At 41.3% G+C, this 23734-nt stretch overlaps 1 protein-coding gene across 1 annotated transcript in view; it reads left to right on the forward strand.

Moving 5' to 3' along the window:
* Positions 1–22875, forward strand: part of LOC131990750 (NACHT, LRR and PYD domains-containing protein 6-like) — a 28793-nt gene extending 5918 nt beyond the window's left edge. The window contains exons 4-14 of the mRNA XM_059355865.1: positions 2595–2708; positions 4324–4437; positions 5042–5163; positions 6216–6621; positions 7938–7979; positions 9299–9540; positions 9735–11532; positions 11624–11797; positions 12408–12581; positions 22127–22173; positions 22331–22875. Coding sequence (XP_059211848.1) covers positions 2595–2708; positions 4324–4437; positions 5042–5163; positions 6216–6621; positions 7938–7979; positions 9299–9540; positions 9735–11532; positions 11624–11797; positions 12408–12581; positions 22127–22173; positions 22331–22875 — 3778 coding nt within the window. The remainder of the gene's footprint in view (positions 1–2594; positions 2709–4323; positions 4438–5041; positions 5164–6215; positions 6622–7937; positions 7980–9298; positions 9541–9734; positions 11533–11623; positions 11798–12407; positions 12582–22126; positions 22174–22330) is intronic.
* The last annotated feature ends 859 nt before the right edge of the window (positions 22876–23734 follow it).

The following is a 23734-nucleotide window of genomic DNA, read 5'->3' on the forward strand; positions in this document are numbered from 1 at the left end:
GATCATGGACAGATTAGACACGAGTGAGTATCTGCACTACCAGGGCACACTGGTGATATATGACTGCTGTTAAACTCAGAGTGGGGTTCAATGTCAGCCAATTGTAAAGTTAGTCAAAGAAGAGACGACAACTCTCTGAGTAGTTTTAGTTAACTGGGTGGTGTACAGATTGTACAGGGTAAAAATGTCATTGGATGAACGATTGGACTAAGTGTAGGGTTAAGGCATGAACTTAGGCAAGATAGTTGTATCCCATACATCAACGTGCTTATTAAAAGGTGGTAAAAGGCTAGACCCTCGGCCTCTGCCTTTGAATTTGCTGCAGACATTGCAGAAGCCATCATAACAGTTGAGAAAACAAACAGCAGGACACCAAGATCATACTGGTTATGATACCATTGCAAGAAATGTTCCATTATTTCATAAAATAAATGCTCTGCCTATCTTACGTAGTCCAACCCGACTAGATGAAGGTGATGGCATAGAAAGCACATTGACAAGAAACAGAGCAAAATATCATTCAAGCTGTAAACTTATGTTCAACAACACACAGCTGGAAAGGGCACAAAAAAGGCATCTACTGCTGCTAAAGACACTAAAGATAACAAAGATATCCATGTCAAGAGGTCAAGAAGATCCCAGACTTCTTATGAGGCTGGATATGTGTGGGGACAGGCATTGAAGAGAGACATCCACAAATGCCGAGCCCGTCCGACTGGGGATGGGTTAAACAGGACAAGGAGTAGAAAGTCTTCTGGACTCCACTTCCACCTATTGCGGAGAGTTGTTGGGAGTTGACAAAATGTGGGTGCACCAAGGCTTGTACTGGAAAGTGTAAGTGCTACAGATATGGACTCAGTTGCCCCTGCTAGAACTTATTTGCTTGTTTCTTTTGCCAGTGTTATTCCTTGTTGTCCTTTGTGTTTTCAAGTGTAGGCCTATGGCTCGGCTTCCCCTCGCCACATCGGCGCATTATGTTCTATTTTGTCACCAGCCTATTACTGTGACATGTTCAGTTTTCACTTTGTAACAATGCTTTCACATTTTCAGTTTAGTTCCCTAGTATAGTTTCAGATACTGTTTGTCATGGTTCCGTGTCAGCCAGAGCTGCTGTTGCCTCTGGATCTGTCATTATTGCCATTTAGTATTAACCATTGCTCAATTATTATTTTGGAGCACTGTCCGTTCAGCACCACAACTTTGTTTCCCCACCCCTTAGTATTTATTTGGCATGTTTAATGGCAGTAGTAATGGTAAGTTATAAAAAAAGTCATTTAAAAAAGTATTTTAAAAAGCCCTCATTGTAAGGGAGCCTGTGTACCTCGGTGAACCCGGAGAGCTACGCCGGTGGGAGGGAACTCCTGTCAGGTTTTACCAAACTGGGCAGGTCGTGGGCAAGGAGTCAGACAAAGCACAGTCAAACAACCTCTCTTGAGGAACCCAATACATTTCTATGAGAAAATTCATAATTTAAAGGTCCACATGGCAGGCGGCAGTCATCCTGAAAAAAAAAATTGCCGCCTTGAAATTTCAAGTAGCTGTTGCTGGCTTATTGTCAAGTGACCCACAGATACTGCTCATGCCAGTTTTTATGCGTATATCACCCAATAAACCATTGTATCACTTAACTGCTCCACTAAGGTGTCAGCCATCTTGAAAAATGGCCGAAATCTTGGAATTTCAAGTAACTGTGGGTGGGTTATTGTGAAGTGACCCACAGATACTGCTCATGCCAATTTTTATGCTTGTACCACCAATAGACCATTATATAATTTAATTGCGCCACTATGGTGTCGGCCATCTTGAAAAATGGCCGCCATCTTACAATTTCAAATGTCTCGGACAATTTTCTTGTTAAGTGACCCATGGAGACTGCTCATGCCAATTTTTTTGCTTGTAGCACCAAATAAACGATTATATCATTCAATTGCTCCACTAAGGTGTCGGCCATCTTGAAAAATGGCCGAAATCTTGGAATTTCAAGTAACTGTGGGTGGGTTATTGTGAAGTGACCCACAGATACTGCTCATGCCAATTTTTATGCTTGTACCACCAATAGACCATTATATAATTTAATTGCGCCACTATGGTGTCAGCCATCTTGAAAAATGGCCGCCATCTTACAATTTCAAATGTCTCGGACAATTTTCTTGTTAAGTGACCCATGGAGACTGCTCATGCCAATTTTTTTGCTTGTAGCACCAAATAAACGATTATATCATTCAATTGCTCCACTAAGGTGTCGGCCATCTTGAAAAATGGCCGCCATCTTACAATTTCAAATGTCTCGGACAATTTTCTTGTCAAGTGACCAACAGAGACTGGTCATGCCAATTTGTATGCTTGTATCACCAAATAAACCATTACATCACTTAACTGCTCCACTTAGATGTCGGCCATCTTGAAAAATGGCCGCCATCTTAAAATTTTAAATGTCTCGGACAATTTTCTTGTCAAGTGACCCATGGAGAGTGTTCATGCCAATTTTCACGCTTGTATCATAAACTGAAAGATTATATCACTTAGCCGCTCCACTACAATGGCAATTAGATTATTTACAGATAATTTTATTGAGACTTTAAACTTTCTCTCAGGATCCATAAGCAGAGACCGGACTCTCCTGAACCCAGCTGTGTGTCCATGAAGAGTGACCGGTCTATGTTTAAACCTATTGACTTCAGAGATGGACACCACTCAGCTGAGCAAAGGTAAGAATCTGAACGTATGGGACCCTTATATTACACTTTGCTTTTAGGTTCAGTCAACTCTCAAGAGGAAACATGTATGAGCCATATTTCCTCATAACCAGTGTCCAATTTGTTTTTCTCTCTCACCAACTGTCTGGTTTGTTGTGTTGTGTTTTTTCTTTGTAAACTTTCAATCTTGTCAGTTTGTTAATTTTTGAGGTTTGGATTGGAGAAAAAACAATAGGGAAGCACCCCTTCAGTTAAGAACCAAAGATCAGCAAAGATTAGCCAGCTACGCTGTGTTCTAAGAAAAACTTAAAACTCTCTGAAGGTTAGATTTTCACAGGCACCTCGGAAAGAGAGGACCAGCGAGCAGGCAGCCTTCATAGTGGATCCTTTGGGTTCTCCAGTCAGCCACTTGTCCAAAATCATAGTGGCCAGCTTTTGTTACCCAAGGAAGATGTTTACATGTATCTCCACAACACACATGTGGAAACAGAGAGAAAAGAACCTGGGTGCCTGCCAAATCCTGGTGAGGCCACCAGCACCAAACATTGAGCAGTTGAGAACCTTTTTGCTGCTCAGTGTGAAGGGAAAGGTGTTCTTAAGCATTGTTGCCTGAAGCCTGATTGAATATCTCTTAAAGAACCAGTACCTCCATACAGCAGTGCAGATGGGTGGGATTCCTCAAGTACCTGGGTTCCTTGAACATACAGGTGTAGTCACCAGCTGGTCCACGAAGCACTGTAAGAGAGAAGAAATCTATCTGTGCTTTGGTTTGACCTGACCAATGCTTACGGCTCCATAAACCAGAAGCTTTTTTGTAGCTGCCCCAGATCACCACCATGTCCTAGGGGAGGTCAGAGACCTTATACTTCAGTCAGCTTTTTTTGCCCTTGCTATAAACATACTGGCCAAATCAGCAGAGGCAGAGTGTAGAGGCCCCCTTTCCAAGTTAGATGTACGCCCGCCACCAATTCTGGCATTCATGGACAACCTCAAAGTATGTCCACAACATTGGCCCCAGGCTGCAGAAGGCTGCTGAAAAGCCTGTAGAAGCTTGTCTCATGAGCACAGATGAGCTTCAAACCAGCAAAGGCCAGGTCCTTAGTGCTGAGAAAAGGAAAGGTGGCTAACCCCCACACCACATAGAAAGACCTACTGGTAACAACCCTTGCTCAGGCCTGGAAGAACTCCACAGAGCCTGTAACCTCCTGAACCTGAAGCTTCACGCCCAAGTAATCCATCAGAACAGCAGTAGGTTAAATGGCCTCAAACCAGCTAGATGGAAGAATAACGGCAGTTTGAGGATGTGAGCACAGTCCCTTGGACACTTCAGCCAAAGAGGATGCAGACAGAGACCAGAGATGTTTGGATTGGAGAAAAAACAATAGGGATGGACCCCTCAGTTAAGAATCAAAGTGCAGCATAGATTAGCCAGCTACGCTGTGTTATAAGAAAAACGTAACACTCTCTGAAGGTCAGATTCTCACAGGCACCTCAGAAAGAGAAGACCAGCGAGCAGGCAGCCTTCATAGTGGATCCTTTGGGTTCTCTAGGTAGCTAAGTGGCTGAAATGCAATGGATATTAGATTATTTGCAGATAATTTTATTGAGACTTTAAACTTTCTCTCAGGATCCATAAGCAGAGACCAGACTCTCCTGAACCCAGCTGTGTTTCCATGAAGAGTGACCGGTCTATGTTTAAACCTATTGACTTCAGAGATGGACCCTACTCAGCTGAGCAAAGGTAAGAATCTGAACGTATGGGACCCTTATATTACACTTTGCTTTTAGGTTCAGTCAACTCTCAAGAGGAAACATGTATGAGCCATATTTCCTCATCACCAGTGTCCAATTTGTTTTTCTCTCTCACCAACTGTCTGGTTTGTTGTGTTGTGTTTTTTCTTCGTAAACGTTCAATCTTGTCAGTTTGTTAATTTTTGAGGTTTGGATTGGAGAAAAAACAATAGGGAAGGACCCCTTCAGTTAAGAACCAAAGATCAGCAAAGATTAGCCAGCTGCGCTGTGTTCTAAGAAAAACTTAAAACTCTCTGAAGGTTAGATTCTCACAGGCACCTCGGAAAGAGAGGACCAGCGAGCAGGCAGCCTTCATAGTGGATCCTTTGGGTTCTCCAGTCAGCCACTTGTCCAAAATCACAGTGGCTAGCTTTTGTTACCCAAGGAAGATGTTTACATGTATCTCCACAACACACACGTGGAAACGAGAGAGAAAAGAACCTGGGTGCCTGCCAAATCCTGGTGAGGCCACCAGCACCAAACATTGAGCAGTTGAGAACCTTTTTGCTGCTCAGTGTGAAGGGAAAGGTGTTCTTAACCATTGTTGCCTGAAGCCTGATTGAATATCTCTTAAAGAACCAGTACCTCCATACAGCAGTGCAGATGGGTGGGATTCCTCAAGTACCTGGGTTCCTTGAACATACAGGTGTAGTCACCAGCTGGTCCACGAAGCACTGTAAGAGAGAAGAAATCTATCTGTGCTTTGGTTTGACCTGACCAATGCTTATGGCTCCATAAACCAGAAGCTTTTTTGTAGCTGCCCCAGATCACCACCATGTCCTAGGGGAGGTCAGAGACCTTATACTTCAGTCAGCTTTTTTTGCCCTTGCTATGAACATACTGGCCAAATCAGCAGAGGCAGAGTGTAGAGGCCCCCTTTCCAAGTTAGGTGTACGCCCGCCACCAATTCTGGCATTCATGGACAACCTCAAAGTATGTCCACAACATCGGCCCCAGGCTGCAGATGGCTGCTGAAAAGCCTGTAGAAGCTTGCCTCATGAGCACAGATGAGCTTCAAACCTGCAAAGGCCAGGTCCTTAGTGCTGAGAAAAGGAAAGGTGGCTAACCAGTTCCGCTTTTCTTTAGTGACAGTCAGATTTCATCCATCTCAGAAAAAAAGTATAGGGACTGGGCAAGATGTTCATCAGCTCACTAAATGATGCTGATTACATCAAAGCTACAGGGCAAGAAGTGGAGAATCACCTGAGGGCAGTAGACAAGACTGGTCTCCCAGGCACGTTCAAAACCGAGATCTACCAGCACACAATCCTTCCTCGAATCCTGTTGCCTCCTTTTGTGTATGAAGTCCCAATGTCCACAGTCGGGCAGAAGATCAACCAGTATCACCACAGGTGGCTGGGGCTCTGCATGAGTCTATTCAGTATTACAATATTTGGGCAGGAGAACAGACACACACTACCACTCAGCATTGTTAAGGAGGGGCTATGGCCACATGTACAAGAGAGGTACTGCTGCACAGAGATTCCGGGGAACCTAAGGCATCTGGTGCCGAAAATTGAGGTGAGGACAGGGAGGTAGTGGAATGTTCATATACTGTGAGTCCTGGCTTTGGCAAAAGATGCTTGTGGGCCATGTGTTGTTAGGAAGGGCTGGGTTAGGCAGCAACCCATCAAAATGTTGAGACCAGGCACTGGATCACAAAATAGGCTGGTCCTCAGCGTATCAGGTTCCTTGTTCAGTCAGTTTACGATGTGCTTCCAACTCCAGTGAACAACTGCTGCTTGGGAATAGCCAACACCCATGCTTGCTCCTTGTGTTCTGGGGCTGGGTCTTTGGAGGACATTCTCAGCTGTTGCCCAAAAGCCCTCAGAGAGGGCCATGACCAGCTGCTGAAGACAGGAGCTGTGCCCATCTGCTCAGCCATCGCCCTCTCCAAACATCAGAAACCAGCAACACAGACCATCCACTTCATTAAAGCTGTAGAGACATCAGGACGACACCAGAGGGCACTGACAGGTCTCCTGGCAATGGCCCACGATTGGCAGTTGATGGTGGACCTGGGCGAACAGCTCCAGTTCCCAGAATTCATTACAACAGTCAATCTGAGACCAGATATAGTCCTCCTTTCAGAAACAACAAGACAGGTTGTCATGCTTGAGCTAGCAGTACCATGGTAGGACCAGATTTCGGAGGCTACAGGGTGAAAGTGAGCCAGGTAAGCTGACCTGGTAGACGACTGCAGCAGACAAAGGTGGAGGACTTCCTTCCTGCCTGTTGAAGTTGGCTGCAGAGGATTCGCTGCCTGAATAGTCTGCAGGCCATACAATCTCCTGGGCATCGCAGGTGTCCACAAAAGGCAGACCATCAAGCACAGCATTGAGGCAGCAGAGAAGGTCTCAAGATGGTTGTGGTTAAGGAGGAGTGAGACGTGGAGGAATGCTATTTGGACACAAGTCAGGATCTGATCAGCCCCGGTTTCAGAGGATTTCACTGTATATATATATATATATATATATATATATATATATTAGGGTGACCATATTTTGATTTCCAAAAAAAGAGGACAATCGTCACGGCCTCGAGACACAAATTCAGACAGGCCTCTCGGAGGTTGATGAACATGCTTTATTATGCTTCAATGGTGCAAAATTAACTTCTGTAATAAAATAAAATGAAATCTGTAAAAACTTGTAACAAAATAATAGCTCTCGTAGACTCTTTTCAAATAAATGAATAAATAATATGAAATAATGTTCTAAATATGAACTCTTCTGTTAGAAAATCTAGCTTCAACAATACATCTCTTAATAACTGTAATAAGATAAATAATAGCTGTTGTGGTGTTTCACAGTATGAAATGCCATTGCACCTTCCACTGCATTTACAGCATCCTCTGTTTTCCCAGGTCTAACAAAGAACTCAACTTTGCAGAAGAACTCTCACCTCTTTGAGATCTCCAGCACCTTTATTAGACACTGAGACATATGTGCCAGCTTTGCAGACGGTGCACTCCGCCTCCCACCTGTCCCAACCGGGACGGTATGTCGGAAATATTTTTTGCAGTTCATCTGTGAAGCTGCACTTACGGTTCGGCATTTCCCGTGCAATGGTGCTCCACTGTTCGATCTGCCCTCTGTCTGCTCTGCTCTCTGTCTCTCTCTGTGTGTGCGCGGCGCTGACCCGCCCACAAGGCAGCCTCTTGGTAATTACGTCTCACAAAATTGTGTGCAAAGCGCCGGTCAATTTACGTGCACGTGTACTGGTCCTATGGAAAACAGTGAACACCGGACATTTTCGTGAATTTATAAAACCCGGCCGGACGCCCCGGACAGGACGTAAAAAGTGGACATGTCCGGGCAAAAGAGGACGCTTGGTCACCCTAATATATATATATATATATATATATATATATATATATATAGATTATTGTTAGTAGTAGTTGTTTCTCTCTGAGTTTCTGCAGACTTAAAGTAACATTGACATACATAGTAGCAGTACCTCTGTCAATAACACACATAAATCCTCTGACAAATCTTCATGTTCAGCCTCTCTAATGTTGGCCATTTAAGCTTTTGGGTCCTTTACCATCCTGACACTGAAACAGGTAGCTTACTTGTGTCTTTTGCTGATAAACCATTAAAATAATCAAAAAAAGCATCCCAAGGCACAATCAAGAAAAAAATAATAATAGGAGCTCTTGTTCAGTCTTACCTGCCTCCCGCTGGGGCGCCCGACTGTGCTACTTGGGGCCGGTTTGGGGATCCCCTGGCCTGCCCCCCTGATGCTCTGGTCTAGCCTCGCCCCCTCACTGTGGCGTACGTTGTTGTTATGGTTGTCATTGTCATGATGTGTTGATTTATGTTGGGTTGATTATGTGTATGATCTTGCACTGTGTTTGTGTAAGATGTTGTGCTGCATCACATCAAGCTATATTGTGTGGTGATGTCTCCCGTCCCCCTGTGTTATTATATTATATATTGGTTTTTTTTTCTTTTCTCTTTTTCTTTCCTCTTCCCTCTCTTCTCGCGTTAGTGCTTCTTGCTTTGTTATATCATCTGCTTCTCATCCACATACACACAAGCATACACACACACACACGCACATACACCTGTGATGCCTCTGTGCACATCGTTGTACATTTGTGTTTTTCTTTGTTGTTGTCTGCGCTGTATGTCTGCTGTCTTTACTTGTGGTCCACATGGTGTAGTGTATTTGTCCCTCATGTCACCTTGTTTGTTACGTCATTTCACCAATAAAAAAAATCAATAAAAAAAATCTGAAAAACATCAAGACGATCATGTTATTTGACAACTGTATCGCTCGCAGCGCTGGGACCAGCAGCTAACTCTCTAACTTTCTGCCACCGGTTAGGCTCTGCCCAGAAAATACATCATCATTGTTGGTAAACAGTAAACTGGTCTATTAAAAATGATTTCCTACTGTACAAGCCCGCTGTGAAAGCGCACTTTCATACTTTCATACTTTCATTTTCATTATTTATTTATTTGATTAAACTCTTTTAATTGTTCCATTCAACATTTTCAGAGTGAAGATTTCAACTTTGAATAATTTGTGATGGAACAACTTCTGCATGCATGTTTTATTTACAGACTTGATCCAGAGACCTCAGAGATCTTGGGTGGTCAGCGTTCACAACAGCAGGACTCTATATTTATGGTGTGTATTGGAAGTGTACAGAGTTACAACTGGCACCTAAAACCATCAACAAAATACTGAAATATCATTCTGATCAGAACATTTTCCATCCTGTACTCCTTCAACTGTTTTTCTGTCTTCAACAGATGACAGTTTTCTTCTTTAAGCTTGTACTGAAAGTAACATTTATGTACTATTCTGTTCCAGCTGCTGGAGGAGAACATTGTCAGTTTTGTAAAGAACGAGCTGAAGAAGATCCAGAGAGTCCTGAGTCCAGATTTCCCAGAATGCTTAGAGAGTCAGAGGGAGGATGAGGAGGTGTTGGACGGTGAGGATGAAGAGCAGAGGTGGAGCAGCAGAGAGGCATTTCTGAAGATCACACTGATCTTCCTCAGGAGAATGAAGCAGGAAGAGCTGGCTGACTGTCTGCATAACAGTAAGAGGATTTTAGTAGATTAAACATGAATGAACAAGTTTGTATCATGTCCATGAATTATTCTTCGCTGTTGCCAGAAACTGTCCTAGAGTGATGAGAGGAGGTAAAAAAAAACATTTCGATTTCTTTAACTCTAAATTTATCAGATTTATAGCATCCAATTAGTAATTCCATATTTTTCTTTGTTCATTAAGGAACTGTTGCAGTGTGCCGTCGTAACCTTCAGTCTAACCACCAGAAGAAGTTCCAGTGTGTGTTTGAGGGGATCTCTAAAGCAGGAAACCCAACCCTTCTGAATCAGATCTACACAGAGCTCTACATCACAGAGGGAGGGACTGCAGAGGTCAATGTTGAACATGAGGTCAGACAGATTGAAACAGCGTCCAGGAAACAAGATAGACCAGAAACAACAATCAGACAAGAAGACATCTTTAAAGCCTCACCTGGAAGAGATGAACCAATCAGAACAGTGCTGACAAAGGGAGTGGCTGGCATTGGGAAAACAGTCTTAACACAGAAGTTCACTCTGGACTGGGCTGAAGACAAAACCAACCAGGACATCCACTTCATATTTCCATTCACTTTCAGAGAGCTGAATGGGCTGAAAGAGAGAAAGTTCAGCTTGGTGGAACTTGTTGATCACTTCTTTCCTGATATCAAAGAAGCAAGCATCTTCAGGTTTAAAGAGTTCCACATTCTGTTCATCTTTGACGGTCTGGATGAGTGTCGACTTCCTCTGGACTTCCACAACACTAAGATCCTGACTGATGTCACAGTGTCCACCTCAGTGGATGTGCTGCTGACAAACCTCATCAGGGGGAATCTGCTTCCCTCTGCTCGCCTCTGGATAACCACACGACCTGCAGCAGCCAATCAGATCCCTCCTGGCTATGTTGACATGGTGACAGAGGTCAGAGGGTTCACTGACCCTCAGAAGGAGGAGTACTTCAGGAAGAGATTCAGAGAAGAGGAGCAGGCCAGCAGAATCATTTCTCACATCAAGACAACACGAAGCCTCCACATCATGTGCCACATCCCAGTCTTCTGCTGGATCTCTGCTACAGTTCTGGATCTGATGGAAACCAAAGAGGGAGGAGAGCTGCCCAAGACCCTGACTGAGATGTACATCCACTTCCTGGTGGTTCAGTCCAAAGTGAAGAACATCAAGTACGATGGAGGAGCTGAGACAGATCCACAGTGGAGTAAAAGGAACAGGAAGATGATTAAGTCTCTGGGAAAACTGGCTTTTGATCAGCTGCAGAAAGGAAACCTGATCTTCTATGACTCAGACCTGACAGATTGTGCCATCGATATCACAGCAGCCTCAGTGTACTCAGGAGTGTTCACACAGGTCTTTAGAGAGGAGAGAGGACTGTACCAGGACAGGGTGTTCTGCTTCGTCCATCTGAGTGTTCAGGAGTTTCTGGCTGCTCTTCATGTCCATCTGACCTTCATCAAGTCTGGAGTCAATCTGATGGCAGAAGAACAAACTACTGCCCGACAGCCAAAAGTCTTCAGAGAGAAGCCTAAACTAAAACATTTCTACCAGAGTGCTGTGGACAAGGCCTTACAGAGTCCAAATGGACACCTGGACTTGTTCCTCCGCTTCCTCCTGGGTCTTTCTCTGGAGACCAATCAAAGACTCCTACGAGGCCTGCTGACACAGACAGGAAGTAGCTCACAGACCAATCAGAAAACAGTCCAGTACATCAAGAAGAAGATCAGTGAGGATCTGTCTGCAGAGAGAAGCATCAACCTGTTCCACTGTCTGAATGAACTGAATGATCATTCTCTAGTGGAGGAAATCCAACAGTCCCTGAGATCAGGAAGTCTCTCCACAGATAAACTGTCTCCTGCTCAGTGGTCAGCTCTGGTCTTCATCTTACTGTCATCGGAAACAGATCTGGACGTGTTTGACCTGAAGAAATACTCTGCTTCAGAGGAGGCTCTTCTGAGTCTGCTGCCAGTGGTCAAAGCCTCCAACAAAGCTCTGTGAGTAGATATATGAACAACATGAAACATGCTTTCTGTAATACAACACAAGTAAAACATTTTGTTCACGTTCATCTGTAATCCTCTCCAGGTTGAGTGGCTGTAACCTCTCAGAGAGAAGCTGTGAAGCTCTGTCCTCAGTCCTCAGCTCCCAGTCCTCTAGTCTGAGAGACCTGGACCTGAGTAACAACGACCTGGAGGATTCAGGAGTGGAGCAGCTGTATGTTGGACTGAAGAGTCCAAACTGTACACTTGAAACTCTCAGGTCAGTATTAAACTTCTTCTAAAGTATCACACTGGTTTTGAAGAGCCATTTCCTTTAGTTAATCTTCAATTTCATTGATACAGAAAAATCTCAAATCTACCTGCTTATCTTCGGCTTGTTTTTTTGTTTGTTTTTTATTTGTCATTAGCAAACTGAAAAACAAGACACAAATGATAATCAAATTACATTTTAAACACAGTAATTTCAATCGAGTACATCTCTGTTAAAGCTGACTGTCAAACACAAATCTACACAGACAAATGTCTCTTAGCTCAAAAAATAAAATAAAATTAACACACTAAAATAGGAAATTTGGATCATTGAAAACATGTCCAAACAAGTTAAATATTTAAACCAATGCTGATGAATGTCTACATTTCTTTTAAGGGTAACGGGCTGTAACCTCTCAGGGAGAAGCTGTGAAGCTCTGTCCTCAGCTCCCAGTCCTCTAGTCTGAGAGACCTGGATCTGAGTAACAATGACCTGGAGGATTAATTATTAATTATTCAATTAATCTTTTTTCTTCCGCTCATCCTGCTTTAGGCTCATGTTTGGGAAGACTGTCAACATCTTTTGAATTTCCTGTTGTTCCTCTGATTTTTTCTATCAGTCTATCAGGCTGTCTGATCTCAGAGGAAGGCTGTTCTTCTCTGGCCTCAGCTCTGAGCTCCAACCCCTCCCATCTGAGAGAACTGGACCTGAGCTACAATCATCCAGGAGACTCAGGAGTGAACCAGCTGTCTGCTCTACGAGAGGATCCACATTACAGACTGGAGACTCTCAGGTATGGACAGATAACAGGAGCTTACACTGCAGGTGTCTCCAGTTTCTTTATTTACATTTTCTTCAACTCTTTCTTAGAAGTTATTATTAATATTGTGTCAGATTTTCTTAAGCTAACAGGAACCGTGAAAACAAGCTTTCATACCGAAGTTCATTATTGACCTTGACAATAATAATTTGAATGCCATGTGTTGTGGTTTCAACCTCTGGACAGAGATTCTTTCATTAAAAAAATTGAAATATATATTCTGGAGAATATATGTATGAGTCATCAATATTACATGTATGCAATTACATTGTAAATGGTTTTCTGCTGGGGGAAAAAAGCCTTTTTTTAAAGCAGAGACTGTCCCCGGAAAAAAAACACCATTGTTTTTATTTTTTTCAAACCTTGGAAATCTGCCCTGAAAGGCTTACATTCCAACAGCCCTTTGAGTGCTCTGAGTGTGAGATGTGAAAAAATAAAACTTTGTCATAGAGCTAATCCATCACCAGAAAGGTCTAGGCCTGGAGAGTAACATATATCAATTTGAAGGTTCTATAATATTCTTGCTTTGAGATATTGACCTTTGAACCTTAACCCTGGGGCATATTTTAATTATTATAACTAAGAGACAAAAAGGGTTACAGACATGAGACCTACTGTTATAGAAAGGTGTTGACATGGACTATAATGTGAGCATAGTCACTAAGGGGTGGGAGTGGGGGGGCTTCAGGATATAGGGTTGTGAAAACCTATTTCTACCCAATATATCGAATATCACACACTGTCTAATAAATAATTATACTGCATGTATATTATCTATGCTAAAAAAAGACGTTTGTTTAATGAAGATATTTTAACTAAAACAGGAGAGCAGCGCCGACTGCTCTGCTCACGAAATGGAATGGAAGCGCAATTCAATGAGATCGCACCACATCCGGTAGGATCGCACCACATCCGGTAGATTACAAAATAAAATACCGGACAAACGTAGATCGTAACTCGTAGATCGCACTTTGTCAACATTAGTGTCTCCCGCTGCAACAGAATATTATGTTGATCAGCAAATCAACCTCAGACACAAGGCATGTAATGGGCGAAGGTTTGATCCGTTAAATACACAGAGGATCAGGGAGATTTCAAAATAGAACACAGCGTATCGTCTTTTTCTGGAAAGATCTTTGCCACAAAGTGATTATGTACATTCACTGAGTGAATATTTAGAAAATAAAACATATATTTTGCGCTAGAAATGTAATCAAAATCCATTTTTATGCAGAAACAAAGTCAAAATATTGATTTTTTTTTCATTAAAATTAAGAGAACTGTCCGCCATGTTTTTTGTTCTGACCGCCGGAACCTTGAAAGTCAGACTTGGAACAAACCAATAGGAAAAAAAATCCATGGAATAGCCACGGGATCTGACTGTCATTAACTTGCATTGTAGGGAAATCCGTGTAAGTTTCACGGAAATTTGAGTGATTCCGTGGCTATTCCACGTATTTCTGTGAGACCATGTTGTCTATGGTGCCAGAGAAGCAAGAAAAAGAGCATTAGTGTTTGAAATGACCAAAATGAAACATATAGATGTTTTTACAAGAAACACACAGTGATGTTGGTAACGAGGCAGACTGGAGCAGAGAATGGGAAGAATTAATTTTAAGTCACAACACCACCCTCAGTGGAGGAGTGGGCTTCCTATTCTCGCGACGTTTTACTCCAACCTCCCTGGAGGTCAGACATGTTGTGGAGGGGAGGTGCCTTTTAGTAAAAGCTGTTTTTGAACATTTTAATATTGTTTTTAGCAATATTTATGCTCCAAACAAAGGTACAGAGAGGAAGCACCTCCTTAGCTCGGAGGATTATTTATTTGTGGGTGGGGATTTTAATTGTACTGAAAATTATATTTTAGATGGTAACCATGCAGAGACTCATCCAGTATCCCAGCATGCCTTGAGGCAGCTGGTCTCCTCCCATGGCCTGGTGGACGTGTGGAGAAGGATGCACACAGGCTGCAGACAGTATACATGGTCCCACCTCCCCTTCCCTCAAGTGGCCCTTGTCGCTTGTCAGGCCGCCATTGTAAATAAGTAATAATTTTAAACAATAATTTGTTCTTAATGACCTGCCTGGTTAAATAGGTGAATGAATGAATGAATGAATTTTATGTGATGTGATGAGATCTGGAGATTGATATTGTGGATCTCGAGTGTGAAAGTGAGTCCACGGGAAATCGAGGATATTTTGAAATCCTCAAGACTAAAAAGATGCCGTTAGCCAACCTGCTGGACACTAAAGTACAGGGTGCGCTGGTCCGGTCCCGGGTTCAAAACATTAAGGAGATGGATGCTGCATCAAGCTACTTCTTTGGACTAGAGAAGAGACAAGCGCAGAGGAGACAAATTAACTCTCTGCTCCCTGAGACGGGGCAAGAGCTGACAGAGCCAGGCCTGATTAGGAAGAGAGCTGTTGAGTTTTACGCCTCACTATTCAAAAGTGAATTAAAAGAAAATGAGGAACTCATGGAAGAGGTCTGTGGTAGACTGCCTCAGTTACCTGAAGAGACCAGTTCACAGCTGGACAGGCCACTGACTCAACAGGAGCTCTACGCTGCACTGCAGAGCATGCAGGGGCCAAAGGTTCCAGGCATTGACGGCCTTACTGTGGAGTTTTATAAGGCTTTCTGGGACATCTCGGCCCACGACCTTTTAGATGTTTTTAACGAAAGCTTGGTGTCGGGGTCTGCCTTTGTCTTGTCGGAGAGCCATAATCACCGTCTTGCCAAAGAAAGCGAACTTGCAAGACATCAAAAACTGGCGTCCTATTTCTCTCCTCTGCACAGACTATAAAATAATGTCCAAAGTCTTGGCCAATAGGCTGAGAGGAGCCATGGAGCAGATCCTCCCCCGGGACCAGACGTACTGTGTGCCCGGCAGGTCCATGGTAGATAATATCTACCTCATTCGGGATGTTTTGGAGGTCTCCAGTTCATGAGGCATAAATACAGGATTGATCTCATTGGATCAGGAAAAGGCTTTTGACCGCATTGAACACGGCTTCCTCTTCAGCGCTGGTCTCATAGCCAGGATCAAGGAGTTGTACAGTGACATTGAGAGTGTGCTGAAGTTTAATGGTAGCTTGTGTGCTCCTTTTAGAGTGCATAGAGGCGTCCGGCAGGGCTGTGCCCTGTCTGGGATGCTCTATGCACTCTCCCTGGAACCCCTCCTACAAAAGGTCAGATCATCTGTCCAAGGCCTGTTTTTACCTGGTTTTAATAGTAGGTTTGTTTTATCTGCTTACGCTGATGATGTTGTTGTTTATATCAAAGACCAACAGGATGTGTGTATTTTAGAATCTGTAATCCAGAAGTTTTCTGTTGCGTCGGCGGCGAGGGTGAACTGGAGGAAGAGTGAGGCTCTTGCTGTTGGTGAGTGGCGTGATGGCTCCCCTGTTCTCCCTCAAAGCCTGACCTGGAAGAGAGAGGGCTTAAAATATCTGGGCATTTATTTAGGAAACAATGACATCAACAACATTTTTTTTTGTTGATGTCATTGATGTCTGGGATAGCATATTAGATAAAGTAGATTGCAAATTGGCTAAGTGGAGGTGGCTCCACCCACAAATGTCTTTTAGAGGGAGGGTCCTGGTCTTAAATAATCTGGTGGCCTCCCTGTTATGGCACCGATTAGTCTGTCTGGACCCTCCATCAGGTCTTATTGCTCAGATTCAAGCAAAGATGGTCAATTTCTTCTGGGATAAATTTCATTGGGTACCACAATCTGTGTTGTTTTTATCTAGAGATGAGGGGGGCCAGGGCCTGGTCCACCTGGCCACTAGGACAGCCACCTTCAGGCTCCAATTTATTCAGAGATATCTGGATTTGGTGTGGAGGGACATGACCAGCTGCATATTCAGGCGTGTTAACAACCTGGGGCTGGATGCTGCTCTGTTTTTAACTGATTTAAAATTTTTGAAGTTAGGTGGGTTGCCTCCATTTTATCAGGGTGTTTTTAAATCCTGGGCACTATTTAAGAGTAAAAGAAGTGAGAAGTGTGACTCTCTGTACTCGTTGTTAAAAGAGCCTCTAATATGTGGTGCCAGGCTAGATGTGTGCTGCAATGCTGTGCCTGGACTGATGGGGGCACTGTGCAACTCAAAGGTCACCTGCCTGAGTCAGCTGGTGAATGCAGCAGGACCGGCGCTCACGGACAGCCAAGCTCTGGGCTCTCTACTGGGAGTGCGCTCTGTCCGGCTGATGGAGAGGAGCCTGGAGTTCTGGAGGAAGAAGCTGACTGAGAAGGAAAGAAGTCTTCTCCTCAGGTACAGCAGGGGAGGAGCTGAACCTGACCCCAGAGACTCTTACCCAGAAATCCATCTGAGCCCTGGGTTCGCGCAGCTCAGCGGCCCTCTCTTAACAAGAGGCAATGAAGAAGAGTTAAGCCTGCACAAAGCCGGAAAAAAGATTTTATACACAAATTGTGTTAAAATTATACACAAAACGAGCTTGTGCAATAGAACGGAGTGTGTGTGGACTGAGAAGCTGGGTGGGCTGAGGCCACAGTGGAGAACACTGTATAAAACCTCCTTTAAAAAAGAGAGTTGGAGATCTCCAATGGAGAATTTTACATGGTGCCATTGCAACCAATGCCTTTTCATCTGTTTTTAATCACAGTGTGTTAAATAAATGTCCTTTCTGTGGTCTGACTGAAAACATTTTTCATGTTTTTTACTGAGTGCAGGAGATTGACAGGAATTTTGAATGTTTTAAATCATGTTTTTAACCTATTTGGTGTCATTTTTGCTATCCCTGGTTTTATTTGTGGAGTTAGACAAAAAAAGACAGAAAAAGAAAAGTGTCAAGTCCAAAACTTTTTAATTGGAGAAGGTAAAATGTCAATCTACCTGACTCGAAGGGACAGACTACAGGGAGGGTCGACTCTTGACACTGTGACCGCTCATAAAGAGCTTTTGTGCCGGGTAAACAGTGGAGAACTGGAATTTTTAATGAATGAATGAATGCTTTATTTCGGTTACAAAAAACAACCAAAAAAAGACAACAAAATAAAATGATGTTTTTACAAAAGAATACATCAGACAGCAACCAAAAAAGGAACAGGCTGAAGCCCCAAGGCTTATTTTTGCCTCTCCTGTACCGTCTACATGCATATACATTACATTAATTCACATTGTTACAAAACACATACCTTAAACTAAAAAATCAAATTCAATCAAATTTCATTGTCACCCTTGATAATTTTAGATTTTAAAGTCTTCTTGAAAACTAACATAGAATTACACATCTTTATTTCATCATTTAGTCCATTAATCCATAATTTTACACCCAAAACGGACACACATCTGTACTTGAGATTAGTTCTGACTTTCTGAGTTTCAAACATTAGCAACCCTCTTAAGTTATAAATCCCCTGCCTTAATTTAAACATTTTTTTGAATACAAACAGGAATTGACATGTTTACCACTCGAAACATAATTTCTAATGTTTTTGAATATACAATGTCCTGAAATTTCAACGTGTGTGATCTTATAAAAAGCTGATTTGTAGAATCACGGTATCCAACTTCATTTATTATCCTGATAGCTCTTTTCTGCAGTTTAATTATTGGATCTAGGTTTGTTTTATATGCACTTCCCCAAATTTCAACACAGTATGCCATATAAGGCAACACAAGTGAAAAGTACAGCAAATGAAGGCAGTTCTTATTCAGTAGATCTCTTGTTTTGTAAAGGATAGAAATAGACTTGGGTAATTTCTGTTTTATATATTTTAGGTGAGGCTTCCAACAAATTTTATCATCTATTATTACTCCCAAAAACTTTGTTTCATATACTCTTTCAATTTCAACATTATTTAGATTTATTTTTACCTCAGTGTTAGTCCTTTTACCACCAAACAACATAAATTTGGTTTTACTTTCATTTAGCAACAGCTTATTTAGAGCAAACAATTTGTTTAATTTCATCAATTCCATTTCTACAGTTTTTAACAACTCCTTTATATTGCCTCCAGAACAAAATAAATTAGTATCATCTGCAAACATAACATATTTTAATGTATCACTTACAGTACAAATATAATTTATGTAAAGTATGAATAACTTTGGTCCCAGCACTGATCCTTGTGGAACTCCACAGGTTACATGTTTAAGTTGAGATTTAATATCATCAATACTCACATATTGAAACCTATTATTTAAATAACTTCTTCACCAAAGTTGTGCTATACCTCTTATGCCATACCATTCACATTTCTGTAGAAGTAAAGAGTGATCGATCGTATCAAATGCTTTACGCAAATCAATAAACACACCTACTCCAAACTGCTTATTATCTATAGCTGTTGCAATGTTTTCTACAAATTCCATCGCTGCTAATGATGTTGAGCGATTTCTCCTAAACCCATACTGATGGTCATTCAATAAATCATATTTATCAATAAAAAAATCTAATTTCTTTACAAACAATTTCTCAATAATTTTACAAAATTGAGGTAGTAAAGAAACAGGTCTGTAATTTGACACAGATTGCTTATCTCCGTTTTTATAGATTGGGATCACTTTGGCTGTTTTCATCTTATCTGGAAAAATACCAGTTTGAAAAGATTTGTTATAAATATAAGTTAATGGCTCAAGGACACAAATAATAACCTCCTTTATAAGTGACATATTTAGATCATTGCAATCAGTAGATGTTTTACTCTTAAATTCTCTTACTACTTCTAAAATGTCACTTTCACAAACTCCCCCGAGAAACATTGTGTTACATTTATTGAAAGCTAAATTAAAGGTTTCATTTTTTCCACCTGTAATGGGAATCTCTTTTGCTAAGTTAGGACCAACATTAACAAAGTAATCGTTGAACTCATTAACCATACTCTCAATATCCTCAGTCACTGAACTGTCACCTTTAACTATGTTTCTTGGAAAACACCTGTCATTACGATTTTTGATCACCTTATTCAATACACTCCAGGTAGCCTTAATATTCTTTTTATATTTTTGAAACAATTGTTCGTAATACATCTTCTTTTGACATCGCATAATAGATGTCAGTCTGTTTCTATTTTTTTTATAATTATCCTCCCTTTCCTTTGTTTGATGCTTTAAAAATTCCCTATATAGCTTGTTTTTCTTTTTACAAGCCTTCTCCAGTCCATTTGTTAACCATGGTTTTCTACTCTTTTTAGAATTTTGTGCAAACTTTTTCACTGGACAATATCTGTCATAAAGTGTCAAAAACGTTTTCAAAAAAGCATCATTGGGATCCTCCACATAAACTTCCTGCCAGTCATGATTTGCCAATCCAGTTTTGAGAGCTGCAATTGCTTCTGGTGTTTTCACTCTACCTGAATAATGAGTGTGAATTTTTTCAGAAACATTAATCTTATTGTTCTTTTCAAGAATTGCAAAGACAGGGAAATGATCACTTATATCTGTCACTAACAGTCCACTATTTATCTTCCCATCAATCATGCTTATAAAAATATTATCAATCAAAGTAGCACTGTCCTTAGTTATCCTGCTGGGCTTTGAGATCAACGGATATAAACCAAAACTGAACATAGCATCAATAAATTCAGCAGTTTTCTTATGATCATTTGACTTTAGTAAATCAATGTTAAAGTCACCACAAACAAAAGTCATCCTCCCTTTTTGTTTTTCAAGTATTTCCAAAATCTTTGTGTTAAAATGATCAATGCAGGACCCTGGTGTGCGATGAATGCAGCTAATTAACATATTTTTTTCTCTTTCCACCTGAATTTCAATGGTCAAACATTCCATCAGATTATCAATTGCAGCTGACATATTGTTAATAACTACATTTGAAACCCAAAGCTACAAATATAGCAACCCCCCCCCCCTCCTCCTCTTCTGTTCACTCTGTTTTGCCAAAACATTTCATATCCCTCTAGTCCATCTTCCAGCTCTTCATCATTACTCAACCATGGCTCTGATGTTGCTACAACAGTAAACTTTTCTTCAAACTGGTTAAGATAGTCTTTAATTTTGGAAAAATTACTATGAAGACTCCTGCTGTTAAAGTGGATCACTGATAAACCCTTCATTTTAGTTTTTAACTCTTCCTCATAATAATATTCACAGGTCATATTAACATCCTGATAGAAATGGATGTCTGGATCAATGCCATTTTCTAGATCATAAAACCTATGATCTTGAAAATCAAAAGATTTTAACTTTGTGTGTTCACACATTGTCATGCCCAAGTATTGTTTCCCACCTGTATCATATTGATCACATCACAAAGTAAACACAAAAAGAATAACATTTCTCCATTAATTTATCATTTATATCTCTCAAGGTCCTTGATATCTCTGACAGCAATGACTTTGGCCTGTTCTGGTGTACCATTGAGTCTAATGAATACCTTGCAGTTCCTTGTCCAGGTGTCTTGAATGCGCTTTTCCTTCTTCAGGAGTCTTGCCTGCCGTGCGATTTCAGCATTTCTCTTTGTGAGATGCTCGTTCACATATACTCCTGTTCCCTTCAGTTTCTTTCCCAGCTTTAGAACCTCCATTTTATGTTTTGTGTTCACAAATTTGATTATGATAGTTGGCCTCTTGTTTTGTTTTTGTAGGATAATGTGACATGCTGCTATATTTCTACTGTCCAAGGGAATGTCTTTATCATTGAAGAATTTAATGACTTGCTGCTCAAGTAGAAGTTTTTCACCTCTTGGTGCGTCCTCCCGCTCCTTGTCTCCTGCTGTGATCCGTGCGCAGGAGTAGTGGTTTATCTCCAAATCTTCCATTCTTGTGTACTGTTCCAGGTCTTCTACTCTTCTTCCCAGCTCCTCTATCTTCATGTCTTTTTCTTTTATCACAGCCTTCAGTTGTCTGACTTCATCAATTAAATCCAGTAGGCCCACCTGTTGTTTACCCACCTTGCTCAGCTCCTCTGACATAAAGTTAAGGGACTTTTTAACTTCTTCCATATCTTCTGATAACTTCTTAGTTGCCATGTTTCTCTTCATCAATAGACGTTCTTAGAAAAGGTTAAGTTCAGTAGAAACAGAAGACTTTGAGGTTCCAGGTAATCCAGTGATGTTGACTGCAGAGCACATGTCATGAAAAATACCAAAATTTTCAAAAATACCAAAAGATAACCCTGCAAACTGGCTTGGATTTCTTTGTGAAGTTAAGAAACGTAACTAATCTCTCAGATGTTAAATTATTCCCATGATATTCAGGAGATTGTTAGAGCTGATCAGCACAGAGCTTCCAACCAGCAGCCATTTTGTGACACCTGATGAGGTGAATTTGCTTCATTTTTAAACTGATTCTTTGAATAAGTAACTGTTTGTTTTGTTATGTGCCAACTGTAAATAAAGTGCTGTTTAAAAATCAAATCTTCTTCTTCTTCTTCTTCTTGTCTTTTCTCTCAGAAATCATGCAGACAGTTGACTCAGAAGAGTTTCAGCCTGTTTCTCTGTCACACTGACAAACTGAGGAGCTCTGCTTCATGTTGAACAGCAATTAGGACTCATGTTGGATAGAAAATCATTGTGACTGTGTTTCTTCCTCCAGGGTGGACCATGGTGGAGAGCAGTGGTTAACACCTGGTCTGAGGAAGTGTAAGTGTGAGATTTATTAATTAAAACATGACTGACAACATGTGTCATCATTAAACTTTATAGAAATGAACAACATCAGGACACAAAGACAGAATAAACCCTTCAGATGTGTCTGATGATAAACTGCTGCTGTGTTGTGTCTTTTTCTCTCCATCAGATTTCTGTCAACTCACACTGGACACAAACACAGCACACAGAGAGCTCAAACTGTCTGAGAACAACAAGAAGGTGACACGTGTTAGAGAGGATCAGTCATATCCTGGTCACCCAGAGAGATTTGACTCCTTTAGTCAGCTGCTGTGTAGAGATGGTCTGACTGGTCGCTGTTACTGGGAGGTCGAGTGGAGAGGAGGAGTTAATGTAGCAGTGAGTTACAGAGGAATCAGCAGGGAAGGAAACAGTAAGGACTGTTGGTTTGGAGGGAATGACCAGTCCTGGAGTCTGACCTGCTCTGATGTTGGTTACTCTGTCAGGCACAATAACATTAGAACAGTCCTCTCCTCCTCCTCCTCCTCCTCCTCCTCCTGGTCTGGTAGAGTAGCAGTGTATGTGGACTGTCCTGCTGGCTCTCTGTCTTTCTACAGAGTCTCCTCTGACTCACTGATCCACCTCCACACCTTCAACACCACATTCACTCAACCTCTTTATCCTGGGTTCTGGTTTAGGTTCTATGACTCCTCAGTGTCTCTGTGTCCTCTGTAAGACAGAGACAACTTCCTGTCCTGTGGTTTAAATGTTGGACAAGGCTTCACTTTGGCTCATATGCAATTCACTTATTGTTCCTTTAATATCAGACATTTTATCGTCCAGGAAAATGTTGAAACGATCTCCTGAACTTGTTGTGTACAAACTGTGTTGAACATTTGTTTTTATGAATCTTTTTCAGTTTTTAAGACACTGAATGTTAAAACTGTGTGTTCCAGATGTCTGACCTGCTGGTGAACTCTTGTGAAGAAACTGACGCAAAACTTTGACCTTGGACATGTCATTTTTAGATAAAGGAGTTTGGGTCTGTTTTGCACCAAATGAATGTATATTGCCTAATTTAAAACATGCAAATCAAACCATCAATAAAAAAATATATATTAGTAAATTATGTTTTGTCTGTTTTTACACATCCGGTCACAAACATCTATTTCAGTTTTATTTAATAACTTATTTGTTTTTTCCCTTTATTTTTTACTCTTAAATGAATAAACTTTCCCTCCCGGACAAGGTAGCGCCCAGGATCATGAAATAGGGTGATAACTAAATAGGTTACAAGATCGTGGGATAAAAGTTTAACTTAAAAAAAAAAAAAAATTCTGCTCCCCAGAGACACTGTGATTCTCACTGAGCAGAGAGGAGAGGACAGGAGACAATACTTCAATATGTACAATATGTGGAGAAAACTTAATTTTTAAATTATGAAATTCAGGACACTTGTGAAAGGAAAATGACTCAAACTGTGTCTCATTGGTGAGACTGTTTGTCCTTTACATCTTTCTTTAGTCACCACCATTTAGTGGACAGATAGTCAAACTACATCACCTGATTTCTCTCACTCTGAAACACGTCACTG

This window comes from Centropristis striata, chromosome 18 (genome assembly GCF_030273125.1).
Source record: "Centropristis striata isolate RG_2023a ecotype Rhode Island chromosome 18, C.striata_1.0, whole genome shotgun sequence".
Taxonomy (NCBI): Eukaryota; Metazoa; Chordata; class Actinopteri; order Perciformes; family Serranidae; genus Centropristis; species Centropristis striata.